Below are 27857 nucleotides of genomic sequence, written 5' to 3' on the forward strand. Positions count from 1 at the left end.
GTCACAGAAAGTCAAGGCCCACGTGGCTTAGAAAAGTCCCAGAAGCACATCTGAGAGGCGTCCAGCCGCAGTCTCGTCTGATTCTGGTAAGTTTTTCTGAAAATGCACTGAGCTGAGCTAACATCCCTGGCAGCTCTGAGTCTCTCTTATCTTCCTGTGATAGGTGAGAGGTGTGAAAGCATGAATGCCAACTGCGACGTTTCACCGAAGCAGGGACTTTTCCAGTCTCCAACAACAGGCAGCTTGGGGCTGTGCTCGTGCAGTCAGAGTGGGGCATCCACAGGGCTGTGTCCCTGTCCTGTCCTGGCCACTCACTCGTGATGTGACTTGGGGCAAGTGACCTGACTCACCAAGCCTCGGTCTCGAGGGTGGAAACGTGGACAGATCATCCCCCTCAGAGGCAGTGGTGGGAGGCCACGGAAAGGCACCCGGCAGACATTCACAGGGTGATGCTAACTGTGCTGGTCTAGTCTGTGAGGCCCGCGAGGGCGGGGACCACACGGCCTAGTCTCACCACGACACCCCGCGTCTGGCTGTGGCACCGGCTGGCACTGCCCATGACCAAGAGAGGAGGACTTGAATGAACAGAAGAGGGAACAAAGCTGATGGGATGGAGACTGTAGGAAAGCCCCTGTCTCCCAGGAGAGACCCCTCTGCAGGGATGAGACAGACCCTCTGCCTGAACTCGGCCTCCCTGCCCTCCCTGTATTGGGAGGGTTCCAGACTTGGGTCCCCTGACTCACAAACTGAAATCCATCCAGGGCGTTCGTGCACAAGACAAAAGGCTCAGAAATATACACCAAACTCTTAACGGTTTCTGACAGTGCCCACAGCAGGGCCCAGAGTGGCAATCCCAAGTGTACGCGAGACCGCTCTGCCTGAAAGCTCGAGGAAGAGCCAGGTCTATTTTAAAATGAGGGACAAGCCTGCCAGCACCCAGCACTAATGGAACGAGCTAATCCCGATGGCCTGAACAGCGCACTCTCCACGGTGCCGTGGACTGAGAGGGAGCGGGGCGACAAGGACGGTAACAAGAGCCAGCCACCGCTCAGCATTTGCCGGGGGACAGTTCTATTCTCAGACTCCGGCACGCACAGCTGCACATAATCCCTGTGATGGGCCTGCAGGGGGGCGGACTGCCCGCATTGTGCATACAGGGAAACTGAGGCACAGCAGTTCAGTTGACAGTACAGGGACCACGTGGACGGCACCTTCTGGAAGACCTTTCCTTCCTTTGCCTTTTCCAAGTTATGTCCCTCGTCTTAAGTCAGCACTGAGCCCTCGACCCCTTTTTTATCCTCACAAACATCCTAGCACTTCTTCTGGTCCCTTTATGGATGGCTCTGCTGCAGAAAGGTCAGTTTGACGCTTCTTGTCCTCTGATGTGGGCACACGGAAACGGTATTCTGTCTATAACTCTCCAGGTCTAGGTTCCCTGTAACGACAGGAGAACCAGCAGATAGGGGCCTGTAATTTAAAAGCCTGCTCGGGAGGACGGTGACGGATTTACTGTACTATCAACACTGAACCACTCAGCTCAGACTGGAAAACAACCTCCATGGGAAAGGTCTCCTAGATCAATAAATCTGAGGCTCATTGTCATGGATCTGGGGACTTTGAAAACAGCTCCTGCTCTTGTCACTACACGTTTCCCTGGGACAGGGATCCCATGAGAACTTTTAGGAGGTGACAGTTGCAAAAACACTCTCTTTGGTAAGTGGTAAGTCCAAGAAAAAAAGGAAAAACAAAGGTGCACGTGGAGGAGACATCTGACCCAGACTGCAGGCATCGGCTATTCCTGAGACGTCAGAGGTGTGACAAGGCGCCCGCACACAGTGTGATCGTCACCCCCTGGGCTCCTAAAAGCTGGCCTGCTCCCTGGCCAGCTTTCCCCTTCACATAGCCCACACGCTGCGTCCAGGGAGGGCTATGATCTTGTTAGACCAGGCACACCAGTGACCGTGAAAAGGAGGGGTCTGTGATGAGAGGACACCGGATGCTCGCCGGGTTCTCCACCTGCAAGGTCTCTCAGCACCAGCAACTCACCAGCAAACTGTAGAAGAACTCGTGGACGAAGAGCCCCAAGGCGCAGATCAGCAGATAGAGCAAGTGGTACAGGAACTCCACGTCCAGGACCATGGCCCGGTAGCCTCTGGTGAACGTTCCACAGTTGCCCACAAAGCTCATCAGAAAGATGATCTTGTTGCAGACCTGAGGACAAGGACAGCCACCGTCAGACAAGCACGGACACTGCCAAACTTCAGACGCTCCGTGGGAGCTCAGGGCGATGGACACTCAGACGTCTCTCCATGCCCGAGCCCCAGTGAAAGCCTCCTGTTGCACCAAATGCCCACTGAACGTGCCGAGAACTGTTCCGCGGACCTAAGTCATTTCGTTCCTCTGCTTTTCAGGCACGTTACCAGTTAATGTGACAGCCAGAGAGCTTCGTGTGCAACAGTAATCAAGTGGCGTTTGTAGATGACTAAAACAAAATTAACACATGCTGAAATGATCATTTTCAAGATGAGAGATGAATCATTTCTAACATTCTTACACGAGTTAGTCAAACACAGAAGTCACCTCAATCCTTGAACCCTGTGCTCAGCACGATTAAGAGTATTTTCTGAATTTCTTGCCTTCCCTTGCTCCAAATTTCCCAGGGAAAATGATAAGTTTCTTAGGGGTGGGGAATAAGGGACCTCAGGATGAGCTCTGCTCCCCTGCCCCTTCCTTCTGGGAATGACTTCTCACTTTCCTTGGGGGATCCATCCCTGCCCATGTGTTGGTCCTTGGGGGCTCCATCCTGGCCAATCAGAATGTTGTATTTCCCTGGCAACAATGTCTGGTTCAGGGATAGGCACCAAATGGCGCCAATGACACCCATTGAGATCTTTCCTGGGGCTGCAGCATAAGACAATTTTGTTTTCTCCCCTGACCTTGAACCTGAGAGAAAGTGAGCTGTGAAGCTGCCAGCATCCATCCTGTGGTCACATGGAGCCCGAGGGTACCACTGGTGCAGAGCCAAAAGAGACACGGAGCCCCGATGCCACTCTCTGGACCCCCGGATTCAGCTATACCTGAAGCTGGGCCCTTCATTCTCAGTCATGTGAACCAACACATTTTGTTTAAACTGGGTTAGGTTTTATAACCCTCTGCAACTGAAGGCTGATCTACTGTATAACATAGTCGCACCTTTGATAGAAACCCCATGCTGAGAAGTCTGTTTCTAGCAATGTGCTGATAGGAAAGAAAAAAAAAAAAACAAACCTGAATCAGGAGAGAGCGGGAGATGAGACTCTTCAGCTGCACTTGGTAACCCCAGCTCCCACTACCCTGGCAAACCGGGCCACAGGTGCCAGGGAAACCTGCCAGCTAATCTGGTGGGTCAGGGTAAGCGAGCTTCTCGGCAATCAGATAAGTGAGGGAGCCAGCACCCACGGGGAAGGTTCGCCGTGTCAGACGGGCTCTACTTTCAATCCACCCGTTCTTTTCTTCCCCCTGACATTCTAGCCTTTGCCAGCGTTGGCCCTTTCAGAGGGTGAGAAAGCATCAGCGACTCTCAATGAACTGTGCTGCTGGGGTTTCAGAGCGAGGAAAAAAAAAAAAAGAAAAGGCCAAGCTCTCGGTGACATTCTAGGATCTCCAACGCGCCCAGGCAGCTGCGGTCTTCACAACATAGCAGTCCGCTTCATGTGACCGCACTCTCCCCTTTAACGTCTGCCCGACGTCTCTCCACTGCATCGCACGGTCTTAGTCTGCTGTGCCCACTTCCCGGGGACCTGGCTTGGCTGGCCTCAGGTCGGGCTTTCGGTCCCGGCTCTCCTCTGCCCTAGGCACCAAACCCCAGCCCTGAGCATCCTTCGTAGCACCCTCACCGAGCTTGGCCGCCGGGACCCCTCCGTGTGCGGCCTCACCAGCTCTTCCAAGGCTCCTCTTCTGTGGGTCCAGAGCTGCTCTTCCTCCCACATGCTTCATGTGGGCGCGGAACATTTTTTTATTCCCTCCAAATAATAACTTATTATTTATTGTTTCAGCTTTTATCCCCCTCATGTTATTATAAATGGCAATTAATTATCCAAATGGAGTCTTTCCCTAACCGATTTATGTTAAAGAATTGAGAACCGTGGAATGACCAAAGGCCGGAGAAAACAGAAGAATGAGACAGCCCTAGGAGATAGTCTCTGAAACGGTGGGCATTTTTTTGTTCCCTTTTGTTTCTTTGTTCCTTCCGTGTTTCTTTCTTAAACAGTTTCCTCTCACTGCAGGTGGTGCCTGCATTCCCTCCTTCAAAGTGGACGTGTCTCGGTCACTTGGGTCATGCGTTTCTAAACACACGGCCTAACATTAATAGCTCGACTTGTCACCGCCAGCCCTGTAAGTCAATAGCTGAGGTGTATTTTCACCCTGAAAACCAGGTCTTGCATGACTGTGTCGTGGCTGGCTGCACCCCTCCCCACCCAGTCTCCTGCGCTGTTCTCCAGAGGCACACGTGCCTCCTTCACTGCCCAATCCAGACAGTAGTACCTTCCTTGCCCAGAGAAAGGGACTCAGACCAAGTCCTCCATTGCTTTCAGGTGTAAGGCTCGGCCCCCACACCTGTCACCTGTCACCACTTTTGAAGCTCTGGTATCTGTACCATCCTTCTACACTATGACCAAGAAGCAGGCTTGTCACATGTCATCAAAAGGTCTGCTAGGGGCCCTAACTGGTCCCCCGGGCCCCCATCCCTCCCACCTGAATCCGTGTAACACGCCATTACCAAGTGAATTTCCTCAAGAATATTTCTTCGTATACACCATTTCTTTGCTCAAAAATCTTGAGTCATTTCCCATTACTGGGAATAGAGTTTCTCAGCCTGTGTTCTATGCAACACTGATTCCAAGTGATACTTTACAAAAGCTCTAGGCAACTTAAGTTTGGGGAAATATGAATACCTAGTTTTCCTTTCTTGGAGATTCATCAGCATGTTAATGTCTCAGGAATCCTGGGGTTAAAAAAATTCCTTTCGTTTTGTTTAACCCAGCATTTCCCACATTGATTTGACCCAGGAACTCCCTTTTCACTTAAGATTTATCAACTTGGAATGCTTTGGAGAAGCTGACCTGGAGGCTGAAACCCAGTGTGGAATCCTAAAATTCAGGGGCCCCGGGACTTGTCGTGGACCTGGCCCTACAAGTCACTACACAAACCACACAGGAGGTGAAACGCAGCTGGTGACTGTCCCTTGCGCACGTCCTGGCGTGGCTCACTACTCTGGCCCATGGGGGCTTCCTGGCTCGATTTTTTCCATTCTTTAAGACAGAACCTCAACCCTGCCTCCTCCCCTTAAGCTTGTCATCTTGAAATGGTCTCCTCTCCCCTAACGCCCTTGTCATCTGAATACCCATCTGGGGACATTTATTATCGCACGAAATCACTATGGTCACCTTGCTTTGCAACATCACTTCCATTTTTGTACAGTGATCTTAGCTTCCTGATATGCTCAGGGCAGAATTTCTGGAAGGCAGTTTTAGACCCCCACAGCGCCTCCCGTGTCCACAGTTGTTCCCTCCTTTCACCAGGAAACCTCTCCAACTTATGGTCATCTATCAGCTGCCTCCACTTCTGTGGAGTCTGCAGATGCAGCTGGCACCCACCCTTGGACGGCAGTGCAATCGCGTGTTCACACGTCACTGCCGACTCGTGCAGGCCACTCTCCCCGCTTCTCCTCCCACCTCTCCACCTGCTCCCCCTCTGTGACCAGCTCCTCTTCCCTCTCCCCACTCTTCTCTGTGGTCCTCACCATAAGTGGGTGCCGTGTTAACACGTGCTCATTCCACTTACTGGCTAAAACATCCTGTCCTAGCACACTTTGAACCTGATGAGCAAAACTGACCCAAGTCTTAACTTCCTTCCTGTCCCTGCCTAATTATGAATATTCCCTGAAAATGAGACTGTCGATACCTGGATAAAGCGTTAAGAGGGTCACGGTACGGTGAGGAGGTGAAGAGGGAGACGGCCAGCTGCGGCTTTCCTGCTCCTGCTACTTTAACAGTTGACCCAAATAGCATTTTCCTGCACTGAAAGCATAGGCCAGGATCGTTGGGAGAATGGAAGGCATTCCTATTTGCACGTCTACAGAAGAGTGGCTGAGGAGGCATGCACACTTACGTTGAAAGCTCCCAGGAGAAACAACGTGGGCTGTAACCCGACCGAAAATATCAAGCGGAGAATTGTGGAAGCGATTAGGGCCCGGATGCCATGGGGCTTGGGGAGGGCGATGACGATGGCCAGAGATATCAGCATGGCTGTCCACAGCAGTCCCGACCAGTGTGGCTCCAGCGTTCCTGGAAAGACAAGGCGGGGCTCTCACAGAACAAGGCTTCGACCGAGGACAGGTACAGACCAACCTGTGTTAAATGATACCTTCTGTAACCACCTCTCTGGCCTGAGTGGTCCCAATCCTCACCTCCAGTTTTCTGCCCCAGACGTAACCAGTCACATCCATGTTTTCTTACCTCCAACATTTGCTCCTCCTACCCAGCAAATTCTCCCTTTCCTGTTCATCTCAGGTCTTAGCTTAGAGTCATCTCTTCCTCCTCCCAAAACATGCCTGATGCTCCTTCCTTCTCTGATTCTTGGTACCCCGGTCATCCTTATCAGACACTGTTTTCTAGTGGTCAGTGCCTCCCTCCCCAAGCCTCACCCCCTCTAGACTCCAAGCTCCCCGAGGGAAGCACCTGCCCCCAGGAGGCAGCCATCAAATGAGTTTGTTCAATAAACAAAACTCATACATGGGTCACACTTCACTCTCAAGGAAGGCATACTGGAAGACCAAACTTCTCCTTTCTATTAAAAGGATACAGAGGAAAATTGCAGGTCCCCTGCCTGAATCAGATTTCTTCAAGGGAAGGAGGAAGGCGACTTCCATACCATTAGCATCATCCTACAATTAGATTATCCTTGTAGTCAAAGAGCTTATACCAGTTTTTGTCATCTCTTGCTATTGCAAGTTCTATTTAGGGTGTCCCACGAGACGGCTTGGTTATATAATATGAGCCAACATGGCTAAAAATAAGGTTCTGTAAAACACTCATTAAAAAAAAAACACCCCTATTTCAAATGCTGTCACATTTTGAGTTTCCTTCAGATGTAAACAAGCAGCACTCCACGATTAAGGCCACTTACATAAAGGAGTTTCACTTCTCCAGGACGGCTGGCATCGCAGCGTCGCCCAGGGAAGAGACACCCTTGCCGGTTACAGCTCTTCCACGAGCCTGCGGGCTGCCCTGGTTCGCTTCGTCCACACCTGCCGAGACTCACTTTCTCTCTGAAAACTGACCCCCTAACCCCAGCCACTCACCTCCTCCCCCTTTGATATCCTTCAGAGGGAACACTCGATTAAGAACGGGCCCAAAGAGGCACAAGCTTTTCTGAAATTCAGGAAGAAGTAGCTACAGAGGCAGAGGTGGCCCTTCCTGTGCATTTAACAGTTGTGCAGTACTGTGTCAAGGCCTTTACGTTGATTATCACTTACTTAATCCTCTGGCTACCCTAGGAGGTTGCTATTATCATCTGCTTTCTACTCCAGAGGAAACGGACTCTTGGGTTATGCATCTTGCCAAGGTGACCCAGCACATGGCTTTTATATATGCCCCTGAAGCTGACAGTCCTTAACCATCATTTATTAAAAAATCCATTCATTTTAAGTGTTTGCTGACTTTTGGCAGTTTATACAGTCACATAACCACATGTAACTGCCAACACAATCAAGATATAAACATTTTTATCATACAAAAGGTCTCCCCAGGCCCTTAGCACTGGATGCCTGGCCCCATCTCCACTCCCATCGCAACGACAGATCTGCTTTCTATCCCTGGAGCTTTGCATTTTCCAGAATTTCATAAAAAGTGGAGAAAATTAATCTTATTTCTAAGTAGGTAGTCTTCTTAATTCTTTCACTCAGCAAAATGTTTAAGACTCATTCAGGGTATTGTATCTATTAATATTTTATTCTCTCTATTGGCTGAGTAGGATTCGATCATGTGGATAATACCACCATTTATTTATCCACCCAACAAGTAATGGTTATTTGGGTCGTTTCCAGTTTGGAGTTATTATGAATAATGCTACTGGGAATGTTCAAGCATAAATCTTGGAGTGGGTGTATGTTTTCATTTCTCTTGGACAAATATATGGAAGTAGATTTTTGGATGTTAAGTGAACTTTAGAAGACCTAACCATACAGTTTTCCAAACTGATGGTACCATTTTCCCTTCCCATCAGCAATACATGTGAGTTCCATTTGCTCCACATCATCACCAGTATTCATCAGTTGTTCCAATTTCAGCCATTCTAGCAGGTTTCTAGTGGGGTGCCACTGTGGTTTTCATTTGCCTTTCTCTGATAACTACTGATGTTGAATATCTTTTAATATCTTTTTATGTGCTTATTGGCCATTCATATATCTTTTTTTTTTGTAGAAAGTGTCTAATCAAATCTTTTGCCCATTGTTTAATTGGGTAGCTTTTTGTTACTGAGTTACAAGAGTTCTTCATATATTCTAAGCCTTTTGTCTGATACATGTTTTGTAAATATTTTCTTTTAGCCTGTGGCTTGCTTTTCACTTTCTTAAGTGCTTAATCATCATCTTAAACTGCCTTTTAAGATCTCAGAATAATAACTGTGGCCAGCACAATGCATGTGCCCGGGTCCTGAAGGGGACAATGTAAAAACCTGCTGCCTTCCCACCGTAAAAGCAGAGCTAAAAATTCATGCTAGGTTCCAAAGAAACAACTATTGAAAGACCTCTTTGAGACACAACTGGAGAGACCTGCATATGGACAGGCTGTTACAGGATTTCCTGTTAGTTTTTGTTAGACATGATAATGGCATGGTGATTTTACATATTTTAAAATATTCTCAGAAGTTAGAGACTGCACAGTGAAATATTTATGGACGAAACAACTTGTCTAGGCTTCTTTAAAATTTTGCAGAAAATACCACAGAAATACAAATGCAACAAAACTGGCAAAACGTTGGTAATTGCTAAAGCTGGGCTGATGGATGTATGGCAGTGTATTATACTGTTCTTTCTACTGGCATGTATACTTGAAAATTTCAACAGTAAGAAAGTTTTAAAAGTAGTACTTCATTTGCCTTAATTACCATGGCATGCTTACAAATTCAGTAAGAAATCTGAAGCTGCCTAATTTTCATACTTTTCAAAGACTGTGTGACTCATCAGTTCTGAGATAAAGGGAGAGAACCATACTTCTGAAAAGGAGCTTTTAAGGCCACAGTGTCCTTGGCAGCTGCCAGCCTTCTAAGTCAAAGAGCCACATCAGCACCCCTTGCAAGGTCATTACACACCTGCAAGAGGGACACTGGGTATCCTGGTTTTAGGATCCAACAAGAACAAATATTGATCTCAAATTAACACTTTCAGGTAGCCAACCAGATCTCATTTCGAGGAAGGACTAATCCAGCCTTCCTCGTGAAGATGGTGAACAGTATAGAAGATGCCACCAATACATCTTCAAAAGAAAAAGAAAAAAAAAATCCCTCTGAGTGAGTTGATATGTCTGAGCTGGTAACAGTCACCATATAATGAAAAGGGCTTCCTTAGGTCAGATCATCCTCCTTTTCTCCAAGGACATGTAATTACGCTTTCTGTTCAGTCCATCAGTATGAAGTTCTAAAGCTCACAAGGCCAAAACAGGAAGCCTGGACTTGCACGGATCAGCCAGAGTTGATGCCACCTTGAGTGCCATCACTGTCAAGTTGGAAGGACCTTTAACAACCACCTCACACAGGAGGTATGGGCAGGAACATGGACAGGTGGGAAAGAGGATGCTCCGAGATCCTGATTGGGTCAGTGACTATCTCCCCCTGACCTCTACAGAAATTTCCAAAGCCACACCTAGGTATCAGAACCCCTGGCTTGATTTAAGCACCTTGTAATGGAGAAGATAGGGTGGACTGATTGAAGTGGCTTGCCCCAAGTCACACAGCAGATGAGTGGCTGAGCCGGGCCCGGACACCAAGTCCAGACTCAGTAAGTCTAGCTCTTCCACTGGATGAGGCTCATCACTGAAGGTGACCGGAGCTGTCAACAAACTGTTCCCAGACATTGGCCTCCAAACTGCCACGAGTGACCAGTGAAGAAAGTGGTCAAGGTATATAACAAAAATCCATTTTAAATGTCTTTTAAAGAAGTGGAGGGTAAATGAAAACACATCCAAAGTAATAACTGAAGAGAATCTGCTATGATGGGTGTGACGACTTCCCAGAGGCGAAAGGAGGCCTGGGCTCGGTAACCTCTGCCTGAGCTCCTGGCCGAACGCGTCACACGCGACTCTGCTGACTGGCAGCCCGGCCCAGACGGACATCCTCCCCGAGGACACCCTGCAGCTCCGAGGACCTGCCCAACTTTGTAGACAGGGACACCCATGATTCCTGACACTGCATTTCAAAGGAAAACCTCCTTGGGCTCGTGTTTACGTAGTGCTTTGGGGAGGGTGGAGCCATTCAAGTGGAGCCTTCAACACAGCTGAAGGCTAAACAGAAAAGAATAGCTCCTCAAGTGAGTAAGTTAGACACCTCATAGGACACATCGTCACACTCAAATCGGATCTCACATTTACTTCGATCGTGCTTCCACATCTGCATTATTAAACTTGAGAGCTGAGCCCGGAACTTCCTCCCGCACTGTTCTTGTGTCTTCCTTCTGGGCTCTTTGTCTCTGTGTGTTTCACACAAGGTGGCTCCAGGCAGGTTGCGGCAGATAGGAGGTGGGAGGTGATCTGCCAAAAAGCTCTGGTGAAAATTTAGCTGAAAAGCAGACCTCCCAGGAGGCTGCAGCAGGTGTCAAAAAACTGGGCCGTGGATGTTTAATAGAAGAAGAGCTTCTGTTGTGGCCCCCAGAACCCCACAGGTGTGAAGGCCTCCAGAAAGCTGTTAAGCAAACCGAGGAGCTCCAAACAAAAAATGCCTCTCCTGGATGGTTTGCCTGTTCCCAGCAAAATATGTGGAACATGCATACAGATGCCTGGAAGGAGTGCTGGGCTGGTGGGGGGCCGGGGGGGAAGTCCATAAAGACCACAGACAGCATGTTTTTCTATGTGAATGATGGCATGTAACTCTTTATAAACTAAACAGCCAGGGACATCTAGTCTGCAGTCATTCAAACCCTGCCTCCTTGCACCTCTTGCCAAAAAAAAAAAAAAGAATTAAATTCCAGGGATTTCTTACAACTTCTTTAGTCTGAAATCAATTCCTCAAGTATGGCGTGGGAAAAAAAATCTACTGGTCCGAGCATCAGAGTATCCATGCTCTAGGGTTAGCTCGGCCGCTAATGGCTGTGTGACTTTGGCTCAGTCTCTCAACTTCTCTGAGACCTAGTTTCCCAATGTAGAAAACACAGAGGCTGACCAAGATGATCTCTGTCTATAGCTTCTTCTCTTTCTTTCCTGGTAAGATAATATAAATTGTGTATCCGTATTTAATTAAGTTAGATTTCAAAGGAAACCCATGGTAAAAGCTCATCTTGTCTGAAAACAGGTAACTGGGACCCCATAAATTACACCAATATTTCCAGAGATCACTTAGGATGTAAGTCACAGCCTTCCTGCTGCTTCTGGTAGTTTCCTTGAAATGAAAGATAGGGCAGTACCTCCTCGGACTCCTTTAAATGGGTAGAAGAAGGCCACCAGCAGGTTCATCAGGACGGCCAGGTTAAAGGAGATGCTGCTCCAGAAAGACATGTTGCGGGCACACCAGTACAGGACGGGCTGGGCTGCGGAGACAAAGTCGGAGCCGTGTGAGGTTCCAGACCGCAAGTCAGGACTCTGGGAACTCCACACCACCCTCCCTCCCGCTTTGCCCCTCAAAGTCCACTTTTGTTCCCATTTTTTTTTTTTTTTTTTTTTACTGCTAGAGGAAAAATGATCATTTGTTTTGAAGCTGACTCATAGGCTCTTAACGACATGAGATTGGTTTATTTCTGTTTGGAGTCCTTACTGGAACAGAGGATGTATTTGGGGACAAGGAAGAGGAGAAAGGGGAAAAGTTGGAGCATCTAAAAACCCTGCCTGCCCCTGTCAACACCATCAGCTCTGGAATCTGGGGGTTACCCAGAGTTCATGTGCTGTGTCCTCAGTTCCCCCCAGAGTCCTGGGACCAGAGGAGATGCCCAAGCAGACCCGAGAACTCAATGAGCCTTTGAGAAGTGTGGGCCACTGGCAGGGGGTGACACACAGCATTCAGAGTTGGCGCAGCTGGCCCCAGACTAGGAATGCTATACTTCCATATACCTCCCTTGTGCAAAATTCTACACCAACTCGCTGGTGCTGACAAGCAAGACAATGATCCCTGTCCTGACATGGAGTCACCTGCCGTTTTCCTGAAGTCTGGTCAGGACTTTTGAGGGGCAGAGCATCTAGGAGCCAGAGCTGCAGCCTGGATGGACAGCAGCAGCTACAGTGGAGAAGTGGCACCAAAGCCATCGCAAAGGGCCAGAGACCCTTTTGGTGAGGCCACGCGGGCTGCATCCTCAGCATGAGGACAGTAAGTCGGGGACCACACTGTGTGCGCTGGTCCTTCCTGTTCCTCTGAATTCTTCAGTGGTGCCTTACACTTAGGATGATGCTCAGAAATAGACACGGCAGGAATAACTTCCATCTCCACGCCAGAGGCAAAGTTTCCAAAAGAGAGTCTCACTCAGCATTATCCTCCTCCAAAGGGAAGTGTGGAGTATGTGAAAATGGGTCTCCAGTGTGTATTTCCCCTTCCCAATGAAGTCATCATTTAACTTCAGGACAGCAGCCAATGACAGACCCAGTGAGTCTATAACGATGCCTATAGAAGTAGCCAAGCCTTTGGATGCTTCAATCCAAAGTCAAGTTATGGCACAATTCAACAAAGCCCCAGATGACTGAATAATTGCTCATTTCATGTTTGCACTTGGCAACAGGCCATGTTTCCAAACTGTAAGGCTTTGGAGCTGTAAACATGATCACTTTATCAGTGAGGGAAACCGAGGCCCTGCAGAGGATGGAAGCTGTGGAGAGCTCATCACCCGGGTCAGAGACCCTCTGGGGGAGTGACAGGGACAAAGTTAAGTGGCTCATGTCACCATTTAATAGAGGAGCCGAACAGGAATCAGTCAACCTATAGTTAATGACTGACTTTCTTACAGAGTAAATTTAAGATGAGAAACCACCCATTCTGGCAACAATAGCGATCGGTGTTTCTGCTGGGACAGGAGCGCATTTCTGATCTGAGTATGAAAACTCCAGAGAGGACAGGAGACAGACGGCAGAAAGGGCAAAGGGCTGAGAGCTGCTGCAGCTGAGTGATGGGTACACGGGAACTGACAACATCCTCTCACAGTAAGGTGTGTACAAAGAGCTCATAAGAAGAAGTTCAAAGGGAAAAAGGCAGGAAATGGCGAAGCTCAGCGATGGTCTGGGTAAGTCAGAATTCTCTTCGGGGGCAGGGGGGGAAGCTCTCTACATCAAGTGTGACTGGAGCCACTGTATGAAGCTTTAATATAACTGTAATTAATGGTCTTCAACTACAGCATACAGTTCACAAATCTTCTTTTTGTAAAGCTAACGCTGCACTGAAATTGTAGTGTCATTCTGAATATGAACCAACATTCAGACTTTCAAATCAACTGGGTATCTACGCAGGTGCAAGAAGACAGGGTACCATGAGCCCAGATGGGCAGGGCAATTTAAATATCTGCACCTAGGGCATCTCTTGGTAACCCTCTTCCCTAATTTTTTTTTTAAACGGACCTGGGGCTTGCTTGAGTACCTGGGCTCCACATGCATCCAGCAACAGAATTTCCCACTGTATTCTGCTGAGTGTGATAACCAGGAGGGTAAACCCCCAGTAACGCAGTGTCTGCATATGCAACTCTAACTCAGTTTCTCTTCACCACCTTCCAGTTTTCTAAGCCCAGAGTTTTCACTTCGCTGGGCTAGGATCTTCAGGGGAAGATGTCAGAGAGGCACAGTGGAGAGAGGATCTGGACACACAGAAGGGTGTGTGTGCATGTTGTGTGTGTATGTGTGTACGTGTATAAGGTGTGCATAGAGCAAGGAAGAGGTCTTCTGGAGAGCATAGGAGCTGAATATCTTAACACTCGCAGAAGCAAATATTAAGCAGCGTGAATCTCCGACAGACCTCAGTGCGTATCTGAGCCCAAGCTACAGATTCACTAAAGCATAGATGATTCTCTGCAAGACTTGCAGGAAATAACACACCTTCATGCATAAACCAGAGAAATCTTTTCTGCAGTTGTATTAGAAGAGAAAGAGACTACTTAGAGGGGAAAATGTGTTTCATTTTAATTATACTTCTAATGGGTACATTTCTCCCCTCTCTAAATATGCAAATCATGTTTAATTCAGTTAGTACTTTCAATTTTTCTCTTACCAGCAGAAAGCTTTGAAGCCAATTAAAATCTTTCAGTTGACAACTATAGCTGTGTTTAAGTTTCTCTGAAACAAAAACTGATTTTGAAACAGAGACAGGTCAAATAAGAGAAAGTATTAGCCACAAGGCAACGTCAACCTTGGAACGATGAGATGACCATTCTGCAGTCAACCAATCAATCGATCAGGCTGTCATAATTCCCCACTTCATAGGTGAGGGCCTAGGAGAGGCTAAGTCATCTGTAAGGGGCCACAGAGCCAGCGGCAGGGAGGGGCAGAAGCAGAATGGAACTCAGATCCCCTACCTCTTGGGGCTGAGATCTTAACTACACCAGACTGAAGACAACAGCTCAGAAAGAGGGATGACAAGGTATCTCACCTCAGAACCGAAGGTGAAAAGCTTTCTGTCAATTCGTAAGCCCCTTGAAGAACCTATTTTATTTATATATATATATATATCAAATATATCTCATATATACATGAGAACACAAGTCTGAGAAAAAGAATAGATTTGACCAGTCTTAGGACTCAGTAGACTCCTACACTGGTAAGGGTGAAATCACAGTTTTCATTACTATGGAGGCTTGGAGACATGAATTTAGGATTATCCCTTCAAGCTGGAATCATGGGCTATCTCAGTGAAGATCAAAATCAACAAATAAGAGGAAGTAAGTTCTCTTCTATTCAACATAATGGCTGAAAATACAAGAGTACACAATGGATGGGGGTCTGCGTCTACCTTTTTTGGTACCTTTTTTCTTACTGCACAAGCATGGTGCTGTGTAGATGTTCAACATTACTCATGACGCCTGGGCTGGAGGAGCTCAGGTGGGAGTCCACAGTGGGCTCCAAGGACACTGATAGTGGGGAAACCTGCCTGCTACGTCTTCTGAGGTCCATACCAAGGAAGACAAGTGTGCTAGAGGCGGACAGTGTCTGCCAGACACCAAGCATGGGGCTGAGTGAGGAATGGGTTGCTTCAGCAAAACATTTTTTAATGTTTAAAGTGCTGGGCGATGAGGTGCCCCTTAGAGATGAGAGAGGATGGAGTGGGGGAGGGGCAAGAACAGCACCTGCTGGCCAACCTGCTTGCACAACCCCCTCCACCACGAACCTGACCGAATCTAGGTGTGCAGGGAGGGAGCAATGAAGTGGGAGCAACAGGCAGTAAAGGAGGCTGGTCTGCTCCGGCTCAGGCTGGTGCGGGAACCAGAGGACAAAAGCTCCCAGAAACTGACCTCCAACCCAGCGTCCCCTCCCGCGGCCCCGCCCTGCCGCAAGAGCCCAGTCAGCACCACTGTAGCTGGAATCCAGGGCTTCCAGTTAAAACCCTGTCTCCTGACCAGCAGACAGGAACAAAGCACCATCCTTCCTAAGCTGGTCACAACAGTTGGTGCCGAGCATACGGTCGGCACTGAAGGATCACGTTAAAACCCTCATGAAAACCAGGAGCGGAGAAGCCCTCCGGGACAGCCCTATAAAAGTGTTTTAGACGAGTCATTTCGACCTGCCTGGCTGGGCTTCGCAAGGGGACTCACTGGTGAGCAACAGCACATCGTATGTGGCAAATGATTCCACTGCCTATAAAATGACACCAGAGTCTAAAATCTGAGCTACCCTATAAAAAGGGGGAGAGTGGCGTCTTCCGAGCAGGTGTGCTCGTAAACGAGCACTCAAGGGGGCTGAATTTCCTGCTCAAGTGCATCATCCTGTGAGCTCCAGGCCTGCCTGCTCTTCATTCCTTTTATTTTCTACATCAAGATAACCAAAAAAGGCATTCTGAGCCGTCCCTGGGGCTCTCCAATCAGATCAGGTCAAAGGCTGCTGGAAGGGAGCCTTCAGATGCCTGAGGCTGGAGCCCATTTTCAGGTTCATCCTTGAAGGTGCCCAGGTCTTCCTGGTGCTCAGAGGGGACAAGAACCCTACTGCCCCAGCTCTGCTCCTACTCGGAGGTCCTCGCACCCATCATCCAGCCCAGGTTCTTGCAACCCCAGAACCATGTCTCTCTGGAGCATCGTGGAGGCGTCGCGGACCCACCTCTCAGCTTCTTCTGCCAGTTCATCTCGTTGAAGAGGTCCTCGGACCGCAGGAAGAAGTCGTTGATCTTGCTGCCTTGCTCGTCCCTCTCGGTAGTGTAGTATATTCGGAGTTTTGACTCCTTGGTTAGGAATTCACATATACTGGGCACGGGGAACACGATCTGCTCCATGGTTCGGTCTAATCTGACAATCTAGGGTGAAGACATGGATGAGGTTAAATAGTTATCTTCAGAAACCCTTTACTCAGGCTCTCTGCAGCAGCCATGGGCTCAGTGTTCAAGACCAGGGCTAGTAACAGGTCTGCACTGAGGTCTTCTCTGATTATCTAATCCCCAGAATGGGCTGTGTCTCTTACAGCTCCACAGAACACAGTTTTGCTAAGTCTGAAAGATTATTTCTCTAACTTCAGACCCATTCATTGTACTGTGACTATGTTTTATCTGGAACAACTTAAAGTGTGTTTTGTGTACATATTCAGAAGAGGCTCTGGGCTGTCCAACAGAACTTTCTGTAATGAGGGAATGGTTCTCTATCTGTGTGCCTGCCTCATCCAAACGGAGAGTCACTGGTCACCTGTGGCCACTGAGTCTGGGCACGTGCGGCTAGTACAAGTGAGGAACCGAGTATTTCATTTGGATGTAAACAGCAAAAAGTGGCTAGTGGCTATCCTATGGGACAGGGCAGCGCTAGGCTGTGGTACAAATCTCACCTAACACCCTGTCTCAGAGCTCAAAACTGGGTTATTTTTACTTGATAGGAACTTTAAAAGGAGATCTGTGGTTTATTTGGTTGCAACGACCTCCTATTTCTGACTTGTCGTAGCATCAGACACATACGATGCACGAACCCATCGCCCACTGGATGCTGTAGCGACAGCACTCACTGTTCTTTAAATGAGCTTTTCTGGGCCCCGGGGTGGACACCTCACAGGTTTCCTCCGTGCCCTTCCTAGACTGCCTCAATCCCCAGAAAGAGGAGTCTGGTTGAGATCATTCAAATTTTAGGACACTGCACTGAGTCACAGTCCTGGGGGGACAGATTTCAAAAGGGGTCCAGGCTGCAGTAGGGGAGGGGCTTGGCCTCTCTCTAGTCTTCCTCCCCAGAGCCTAGAGAAGCCAGGGGAGGCCCAGGGTAATGCCCTCTACTAGAAGACCTGGGCCACATTCTCTCAACACTGTTCCCAATGCAGCCAGAGAGGTGACTCAGGTCAAGTAATGGGAAACTCTCTTAGAGGTCAGACAGGTTCCCACAGCTCTGCCTCCATAAATTCTGGGAGACTCTGGACCAGTGGTTTCCAAATCAAGGTGGAGCTCAGGTTACGGAAGCTTCCTTATCATACCAACTATGGTTCATAAGCCAACCTCATTTAACTGGAACCGTGGAGCTGGGGTTGGTAACGCTGGTGCACACACAGGCTTAGGGACCAACCCTGTAGCCTTCTGCTGTCAAGAGGAGGCCTGCTTCACAGTCACGTGGGCTTTGGATCAGTCCCTCCTGACATGGAAGGAATGGGATCTGAGAAGTGTGGCTGGGCTCAGGAGGCAATGGAGAAGACAGGAGGCCTCCTGCCAAGAACTAATGACCAGACTCCAGGGCTGCCCAGCCCAAGTCACCAGAGTGAAGACACCAGGGTCTGCAGGAGCCCCAGGGAGCGACAGCGCTCTCTGGCTCCGCACAGGTCATTCCCTGGGAAACTGGAAGCTACAGGCTGCAAGGAACAGGATTTTGGGACACCATGCCTGGCCCCTTCTCTCCATCCTTGAAGATGGACCCATGCCTCTTTTTCAGTAAACTTCCAATTGGAAATCAGAATCCAGAATCTCCGACCTCTAACGGGCTGGGTGACCTCGCTCACGTGTCTCAGCCTCCTGCTTCAGTCTGCCGCCCTGGGAACCAAGGCTCCTTCTCCCCTGGCGTTCCACACCGGGAACCCCTGAAGCTTGTCTTCCAAGCGCTCCAGAGGACAGCTGGCCCTTCCGTCACCACTGACCATGGCCCTTCTAGTCATTCACAATAAATGGAATATGTGTTCACACACACTGTTATGGTCAAATATAATCAGTGAAATGATGCATTTTCATTAGGACAGCCCAAAGACCCGAGACATCGAGCAAGGATATACTCTTAGAAGTCTCCAGCCGGAACATCTCATGGGGCCCACAGGGGTCTGTGAGTTCTTCAGTATCTCTGTTCTGACCCCGATCGTGAATTTGTACGTTTCCTCATTAGCCAAACAGGATATACCATCCCTCACTGCCCAGAGCCTGCAGACCTAAGTCTGTGTTCTCCCGGCCCCTAGAAGACAACATAGGTCACATAAAAAGCACCCATGGGCTCTGGGTTCCCCTGACCTGGATGGAAATTGCAGCCCCGCCATTGATAACTGGACAAGCAACACAACCTCCCTGAGTCCTACTTCGGAGTTTTCCCATCTGCAAGACGGAAACGATCCCACCAGGTTCCCAGAAGATGAGGGCGGTCTGTTGTGTGTGTGTCCTGCAAATGCAGATCTGGTCCTATCGCTTGTCTGTGTAAAACTCTAGACAGTGTTGCCAGGGTGAAGTCCAGACTTGGGACGCAGATGGCTGACAGGATGCTGCAGGCTCGGGGGCTGCCTACCTGCCTTTCTGACTGTGTGCTGCTCTCCCTTAAGCTCACTCAATTCCAGATCCCCACCCTCGCCTCCCCCCGGGGCCTCAGCCTGCCATGACTCCCTGTCTCCCAAAGTTCCTCCCTCCGGGCTCTGATCGTTCATTCCTATTTTCCTTAAGGTCTGTGCTGAGGTCTCTCTGTTCAGACCTGACCACCGCAGTCCCTGGCAGGCCCCCTGCTGGACGTCCTCACAACACCTCTGCTTGCCCTCGTGGCCTGGCCGCATCTTCTCGTGTGGACCTGCTCTGTGTCTGCCTCCTTACGAGGCTTTAAGTAGGCGTCAAGACTGTCTCGCCGCATCTTTATAGCTGAGATGAATGACTGAAGGCCAGCCCAGCCCAGCCCTAGCCTGGGGTGCCACACGCCCAAGCCCGGTGTCTACTCTGCTTTTACCTCTATCTGGGCCGTGTGCTTGGCATAAAACTCCAGAGCTTCGTCTCCATCCACCTGGCCACCAGGCTTCAGCATGGTCTGAAGTTCCTTGTTATGCCGAGCCAGCTAGAACACAAGTACAGAAAACAGGGGAGTCGATGTCTCTTTGCAACAGGAACATACAAGCCCCTTTCCCAGTCTGGGTATAAAAGACACAGAATAACCAAGGCCAAGCCAGAGGTGGCGGGCGGGGCAGGAGCCCACTGCTTTCCATCAAGGTGCGCGCTGCACAGATGCGATTCTGGGCACTTGGCAGAGCAGCATGGACAATGCCTGCTCACGAGAGGTCCCACCTTCCCCCGATGTCTTTAGCCAGGCGGGACGGGGGTGGGGTTTTCTGTTCAGCCTCACAGAGCCTCTGTTTGGAATGTCCCGAGACTGCTCAGTGGCTCCATGCCAGGAACAGACGAGATCAAGGGCAGGAGACAGTTTTCTAGTCTGCCTCCAGGGACCGCCACCGTCCGGCCTGGTACCATTATGGCTTACATCTCACGCCTCTACCTAAGCGGGGTGCCCGGGACAGGAAGCACCAGCCTGCAGCAGTCACCACTGCCCACACACACAGCCCGCTCAAGGCACGTCAACCCCTAGAAAGAGGAAGTGTCTTCAAAAGCCCAGCCACTTGGGAAGAGAGTTATGAAACAGGGCATTTTGGTGCCAGGGTAAGAAGTATTACTACATCGCTCAAAAGGCAAACAAAAAGAAGTCATCACGACAAGTTCCCAAAGATTTCCAAGTGCGATAGGCCAGGCAGCTGAGGTTTATTTCTTTAGATTGTTAAGATAGACTCCTCAATATTTACGAACAGACTAAGCCTGCTTTCAACTGTCTTGAGGCACAATCATAAACTGCAAGCGTCACTGCTCACTGTGAATGCTTTTAACAGATGTGGGGGTTTCCAAGGACATGACCCCACCGGCATGGAAAAAAGGAATGCCTGAGATCTCAGGACACTGGGTCAGGCGGCCAGTAGTGCCCGTAAGCCCAAACCACCCCTGGTTAAAACCTCAAAGGAAAACCAAGTCTAGGGCACACCCAGCGTGGACTTCTGGCACTGCGCGCCTGGCAGGGCGCCCGGGGCAGAGGTCGTACCTGGTGCGCCAAGATGTAGATGTTGTGCCCCACGTTCCTGGGGGAGGCGGCTCCATCCTCACCGTTCTCTCCATCCTCAAACTCCACTTCGCCCTGCATGTAGGCTTTCTTGATCACTTCCACCTGCAAGAAGGGCCAAGAGAACAAAGCTCCCGTTTCAAGGAAGACCCACACGGGACTGGCAACAACAACACAGACACTATGTGCCTCCCCTTCGCGGCAGACACCGCTCAGTTCACGTTCCTACCAGGAGTGCACACAGCCTTAGAATCCTTCTCAACACGATCACAGGCAGTTGCTGCCAGTGAACATGCACCGACATGAGGAGTGAAACCCAGGTGCTCCCCCTTAGACCAAGAGACACTGCCTGGATGCTCATGTCCTTCCATGTTAGAAGGGGACGATGGCTAGTAAAGTGCCCACGAACAACAATATGATAAAAAGAAGGACAGAAGCCAGACTTCTCTCCCTCTACTTGGTCCCGCCGACTTTTCCCACCTGCTACCTTGCCACTTTAGAAAGCCATCAGCCTTTAAGAAGAGCTGGTGAAACTATTTTCTGACTCCAGATTTTCTCCTGTCCCCCAACAGCCTACTCTACATAAAGAGTACCAATAACCAGTGACGTCGACCAACATTGTGCCAAGCTCCGTGTTCAGTATTTTGTCATTCTTTCAGAATATTTGAGGCTCATAAACATTTTATGAGGTGTCAAAGACTCCCACTGATTATGGATGAGGAAGCAGACATGGGGAGGTAAAAGGGTGTTCCTCCGTTCACACGGCTGCTGACCTGAGCTTTGACCTCACCGTCTCATGCTGAGAGCACGTTTCCTCCAGCATTCCTGCGCCCGCCGTCCTGCTCCCACTATCTCTGCTCCCTGGAGCAGGGCGGCTCTGCCCATTTCTCAGTCCCTCCATGATGCCCAGCACAACGTCCCGGACAAAGCAGGGCCCGGCCAGTATTTATCAAACAAACATACCATTCAAGATTTAATCATCCCAAGAATAAGAACACAGTGCCTTCAACCCCTAAGTTGTACTAAAAATTAATTATTTTCTTCGATGATTCAGAAGGCGTTTCTGCTTCCTGCACTGCCACGAGGCCATTACCCTGAATTATTTCTCATTATCCCGGATCAAGCATGCAGAGGGCCACACGCTTCTGTACTCACACCAGGTCAGGCCCTGGAAATAATTTTGAAGGCAAGACCCTTGCTGAGTTTGTTTTCTAATACCAGACTGAACAGACGTGGGCGCCAGAATACACACGTTACATGTACACACATATGTACACACATGTTCCGGACACAAGAACATCTCTGCTACGTGGGTTCTCAGAACCGAGTTTGGTCCAAGAAGCCTTAGACTCCTCCGCATGAGCTGGGAATGATACTATTCAACCACAAGGGGGCGACCTGGGGGCCGGTGGCACCCAGAGCCCTGGTTGCTGCTGTTTCCCTCACCCAAGCCTGGAGTGTGCTCCTGGGAACAGGAGTGGGGTCTCTGCAAAGTCATTCCGTGCCCCCTCAAGTGCAACTGATCCTGGGCTCCCCAGTCCCCCAGCCGCAGTTACATAAGCTGTTATGTAAACTCAGAGAGGACTTTCCATCCCAGGCTGAGAACTCACTCCTGACCTGGGAGATCAAAGCACTGGCTGGCTGCTAACTTTATTTAAAGGAGCACATAAAGGGGCTTGAGCCTGGCCTCGAGTGCACCCGGATCGCCAGGCGGCAGGAAAGTTTTAGTGCCCTCATTTAGGTCTGTCAGTTAAGGTTTATTTACGTGGGAAAGAGTCCAAACAGAGCTCGGTCCTCAGCTCGGTTCACCGTCTCTGATAGCTCCTATCTCACGGTTCGCAGCCCTGACTCCCTGCCTGGAAGTCACTGGCAATTGTGAACTACACCCCGAAGAAATTAAACAGGATTGTGTTTTCTTTAAAAAAAAAACCCTAAAACATCGGCACCCCCGAAACACTCTTCTGCTGCCCAGACTATCGGCAGCAAGAAGAGACATGAATTCTTGAGTCCTGGACAAAGACACGGCAAACAGAGCCGCGAGTGGGCAGTGAGAAGAGGCAGCACTGCACTCGGGCGGGTCACCGCGGGCACCGGGCTAAGGGCGCCGTGGGATCCTCCTGGCCAGTCTACGCAGCAGCCCTCTGGACTGGGTGATGTTATCACTGCTTGCGGCTCAGGGAGTTCCCGTGCGTGCCAGGGTGACCCAGAAAAGGGGCGGAGCGAGGGATGTGCGTGCCAGTCACGGGCTCCCAGACCTCGTCCCCACTGCCCCCCGGGAGGGAAACGGGCGAGCCAGGCTTCCAGGTGCGGCCACGCCGAGGGCAGAGGACACTTATTCAACGCAGGGCTGACTTCTCTACCCCAATCAGGGGCTGCGATCAGACGTTCTCTTTACGCTTCTGATTGTCGGCATCGTTAAGGAAGCTCAAGGAAGCCGGCCGCCTGCGCTTGGTGCCGCGGCCAGGGGCCCGCCACCCCGCTCACCAGCTCCTTCGGCCGCATGTTGTAGAGTATCCGCTCGGCGTTTTCGCTGTCGTGCCTGCTCTCCATGATGGCCAGGAGCAGCTTCGAAGCATTGTTCTGATTGGAGACACAAAGGGAGGGGGAAATGGAGAGGCGCTGCTGGGGGCGGCTGCCCTGAGTCACCGGCCCTGCTCACCGAGGGCTGCATCCCGGCTAAACAGACAGTCTGCCCCACAGGAGGGTCATGGGTGTCCCAAACCAGCCACACCCTACAGAGCCCGTGACACTTAGACCCCCAAGATCCTTCTGCAGAATCTGATCAAAGAGGGTCAAAGAGGCACCTATTTGGGCATAGTTGCTCCGTAATGTTACTTGGTACGTGTCCTGGTGGAAACTGGACATTGAAATATGGGTGCTTATGGGTCTGCTGTGACCCTCATGACGACAGTGGTCAGGAAGCACCTGCTGTTTAGACCCATGACGCCTTTCAGGGGGCGGGTGGGGGTGATTATAAACACCATTATTCAGTCTTGCAGGCCAGAGAAGGCAGGCAATGAGGCTAATTCCCCCCTGTCTTGAAATAGTGCTATCAGCTCTCCTAACCCCTCATATTATTATGAGAATACAGCCGACACCAGTTAACAAAAGTGACCCAAGGGAGGACGGTGTCCTTGCCAAACCATGCTTTCTCATCAGTTTCAAAGTTTTCATGGGCCCACACCCTGCCCTTCTTAGCTTGAGATCACTTTAGGTCCCAGACCTATGGCCATCTGCATGCTTCTTTGTGTCTGAGACTCCACACTTATTCTTTTGGGTGAGAAGGGTGTTTTTTCCTCCTCAAGCACAGATCACAGCAGTTCAGTTGTGTGGCTGTGCTATCAAATGGTGGCTTTTCACAAGGCAGAAATTTCTGTAATAACCTACTGGATTAGGTGAAAAAGCCACTGAAATGCTGACCAGGAGTGCAAGAAATTCTCAGTTTCTTTCAGGCTCTCAGCATACACATTCTGATAAATGGGAGCCAGGGACAGGAGCTTAAATGATCTTTGGGTTGCTTCTACAACATGATTTGTTAAAACAGGAGTTAAAAATAGCAACAAAAAAAATTAAAAAATTCCATTTAAACCATGCACCCCAACCAACTATGAGTTTGGACTCTCAGTTTGACACACAAAAATAAAAACAGAAACAAATGTGCCGTTCCTGTGGGTTTCCGTGGTATCACCTTCCCTAATGACCTTCCTTTCCTACGACATCAGAGATGCCATAAATACAGATTGACTTTTTGGCTGAACCCTGTAGTTCCAGGGTCTTCCGCAACAGGGATAAAGGACTCAGTGCTGCATCTGGGCTAAGATGCAGGGCAGATCTCATCGTGCCCCGACATGTGAACAGCGAGGAAGGAAATGCGCTCAGGGAAGCTCACACGTTTCAAAATACACTTTAGGTACCAGGATGGGCTCCCAGTTCAATTCTCAGAATTGAATCTGTGGACCCTTAGAGAATCTTTGGAACCCCTCAGTAAGAGGGAGGGTCTTTTGTTTGTTTATTTTTATTTTTTAAATCATTTATTTTGGTATGCTCGAGAAGTCAACATTGGGGGTGGTTTACCAGCTTCTCAAATAGACAAGAGGCCGGCCTGTAAACCCAGCAGCTTAAGCACCTTGAAGTCACTGCTTTCACCCCATAAAACTATTTTGGTACTCGAGAGAGTCAGCAGGTCGACGGTGTTTCTACATTAGTCATCTGTCATCCACTGATTGTACACGATGCAAAGAAACTCATCAGAGGCCTGGAGGCACGATACTGGCCAGTGTAACCTTCCCTATTTTAACCCAACGTTTAGAAACCTCCCTTCTGCTAAATCAACAACAGAACAGAAAAAAGATGTTCCCTGATAAGGTACAAATACAATTTTTTTTGGTCCTAGATAGGTTTACTGCTACTATTCTTCAACCCGGCCCTTTTTCCTCAATGGGAGTAAAGTCAGAGACCACAGAGGGAGTGGAGTTCCCATTGTTTCTCTGGCTGTGGCTTTCGGAATCAAGGCTCTGAGTTCTTGGATTGCTGTTCAAACTCGCGTCTGAAGTTTGAGTGATGAGCTCTCATTCCTGTGACCTGAGATTGAAGAGCTGGTAGCCTGTCCTAAGGGTGGGAAGGGAAACACCGAAGTTCTGCATTTTAGTCAGAACTTGCTATGTGTCTCATTCATTTAGTTTCAAAGAACAGTCTTTTATATTTAGTTGCACAACACTGACCGTGTCACGTGTGGAGGCAACACACAAAAGTGACTCCTTCCGAAGGCTACTACTGTCTTTTGCTTTCAATTCCTACTTGCCTTCAGTTCCAGCACAAGGTCCATCCTCTTCTTCCCCAGAGGGTTGATGTCATTAAGGATCAGGGCTGTGATGATGTCAATGCCATTGGATTCATGGGTGGCTATGCAGTTCTGAGAAAAGAGACACACGGACACTGGTCATAAATCAGACGTCAAAGGCCAGCATGCTAAGCTGCTATTTCAACACAAGGCTTGCCGCTCCCAGCAATGTCTCTAGGGGAGAGCTGCAAATTTTCCGTGAGAAAGTGGTAAAAATAAAAGACAGATGAAAATCTCTAGTTTCAGAATTAACAGTAAACAGTAGGAAAGTCCCCATGCACTGTAACTGATAAATTGGTTGTGTCTAATCCAAATAGTGCAGTGGGCTTTTGTTCTTAAGGGAAAATACAGTGTGTGACTGATTCTGGGTTCTAAATGCCTTTTTCCCCTTTAAAGGTGTGTTCCATTCTCTCTACATCACTTGGTTTTCGTATTGCATACTCTGGCTTAAAGCTTAAGCTTGGAAAGCAAGTTTCCTGTTTAATTCACACGATATCAGAATCAATCACCTTCCCCCAGGTAAGATCCCCATGTGCAGCAGAAGCCACTCCAGTCTGCTCCTTTCCACAGACCTCTACTTGGCAGAAAAGCTAACTTGAGGTTATAAGGAAACTCGCTTAGATGTCAGATAAAGCCTTTCCCCACAAACCTGCTGTCAATTTTTTTGTTCCTCTTTACTTTAACTCAGACTACGCCATCTGTCTTGCCTGGAAACCAGGAGAGGAAAAGTGGATCTAACAAATTGCTAGTGTCATATTCGTGGGCAACTAAGGTCAGGTTGTTAATACACAGCGAGTTGTCCCTCTTGTAAGCTGTTCTCCTCTTGGCGAAGGTTTTGGCCTTGCTTCCCAAGAAACAAAGCATATCATACCTTCCCTGGCCAGAGTTTATAATGGGCCATGTAAGCACTGGCCTGCCCTCTCCAGCCAGGATATAACTATAATGTGAGTGAAAAATCATACTCATTCTAGCATCTGTGCAAAAACTCACAAAATCTTGAAGACGTCATGGATAAGCAATGACTCTACTCAAGAAACCACTGGGTTCCGCTCCAAAAATATACTTCTTGAGATGCCTAAGTCAAGACTGACGGGCTGTTTTCTTCTCTCAATGTCTGTGGTGCCAAAGCCTCAGCCCTACCTCTCCTCAGATTATTTTCAAGCTGTCCCACGTGTAGCGAGGTTTTTCTCTCTAGCTAAGTTGAAAACTCCTTCCGTGAACTAGCCACTTCCCAGTATTTAAAAACAGAGTCCAGACTTCAGGTCTTATGAGCTCCAACTTTAGTGTGTATCCCTAGTTCAGTTAGAGCTGGACCATTCAGGCCAACAAAGCTGGGCATGGACACCCAGGGCAAGCCCTGCGATGCCCGTGATTAGGTCACATCTGAAGCTTCATAAAACCCGAGAACTCCCTCCTCAATGCTGCAGAAGGGCCCCCGGTTCAACTGAGTCCTTAGGTCGACAGGGAGGTGCTAAGCAACGGTCAACGTTTCAAAGTGACAAATCTTCATTCCCCCACCCCAAAATAAACATGGAATTACCTGGTTCTCATGGCAAGGTCCTTGGCAGTACTCGGTCAGACTTTCCAGGGTTTGGTTGATGAGGGCCACGTTCTTCTCGTTTATGTAGAGCCCCAGAAGACCAAGGCCCCCGGTTGTGCTTCCACAAATGCAGTCCAAAAACTGCAGTGTCTCACATACCAAATTGTAGTTGGTCTTGTTATTTTGGCAACGAAGGAAGTTCTGCAATTGGGCAGGTCCCAGGGTGGGGGAGCAGAGGAGGGAGAAGAGGGAAAAGGTCATTTATTCCGCCATTTTGATAATGCATCGCTGAACAGAAGGGTCAGCCCCCACGATGGTCACCTGGGGACGCGGTCTACGGCAATGGCCACCAACGCTGCGGCTTGTTCTCCAAGGAGCTTTTGTCCGGGATGCAGTTGGGGAGAGCTCCTCTTTGACAACGCACTGTAGACCCCCATAACCTTTCAAAATTCTCATTTCACTCCTTCCCACTCCAGACCACCTCTGCACCTACCACATGTTAGTTCAGAGTCCTTCGACACTTCCCAGGGCAGTGGTTACGTTTAAAAGACGATGGTGCGGTCTGGCCACTGAACGCCCAGATCCTCAGATCCTCGTACTGAGGATGGTTCATCACAAAATAAAGGGCTGCAGGCTGGCCTGAGCCTACTGCCGTGGCAGGAACCTGGATTATCTTGTGAGGCCATTTCCATTATTAAAGGAAGAAATAAATGTGATTAAGCATATGTGTGCTTGTGTGTGTGCCCAAGTAGGTACTTGGGTAATTTTGTAATGTTAACAAGAGACCAAAGAGCAGGAACTTCCTCAATAAAATACAGCAA

At 49.2% G+C, this 27857-nt stretch overlaps 1 protein-coding gene across 2 annotated transcripts in view; it reads right to left on the minus strand.

The window, feature by feature from the left end:
• ITPR1 (inositol 1,4,5-trisphosphate receptor type 1) overlaps positions 1-27857 on the minus strand; it is a 299832-nt gene that overhangs the window by 34345 nt on the left and 237630 nt on the right. For both annotated transcript variants that reach the window (XM_074344434.1, XM_074344433.1), the window contains 9 exons: positions 27037-27237; positions 25458-25568; positions 23141-23236; positions 20639-20761; positions 19508-19612; positions 16461-16653; positions 11654-11776; positions 6151-6326; positions 2047-2211 (listed from right to left, as the gene is read on the minus strand). In XM_074344434.1, the coding sequence (XP_074200535.1) occupies positions 2047-2211; positions 6151-6326; positions 11654-11776; positions 16461-16653; positions 19508-19612; positions 20639-20761; positions 23141-23236; positions 25458-25568; positions 27037-27237 (1293 nt within the window). The remainder of the gene's footprint in view (positions 1-2046; positions 2212-6150; positions 6327-11653; positions 11777-16460; positions 16654-19507; positions 19613-20638; positions 20762-23140; positions 23237-25457; positions 25569-27036; positions 27238-27857) is intronic.

The sequence above is a fragment of the Camelus bactrianus genome, chromosome 17 (assembly GCF_048773025.1).
Source record: "Camelus bactrianus isolate YW-2024 breed Bactrian camel chromosome 17, ASM4877302v1, whole genome shotgun sequence".
Classification (NCBI taxonomy): domain Eukaryota; kingdom Metazoa; phylum Chordata; class Mammalia; order Artiodactyla; family Camelidae; genus Camelus; species Camelus bactrianus.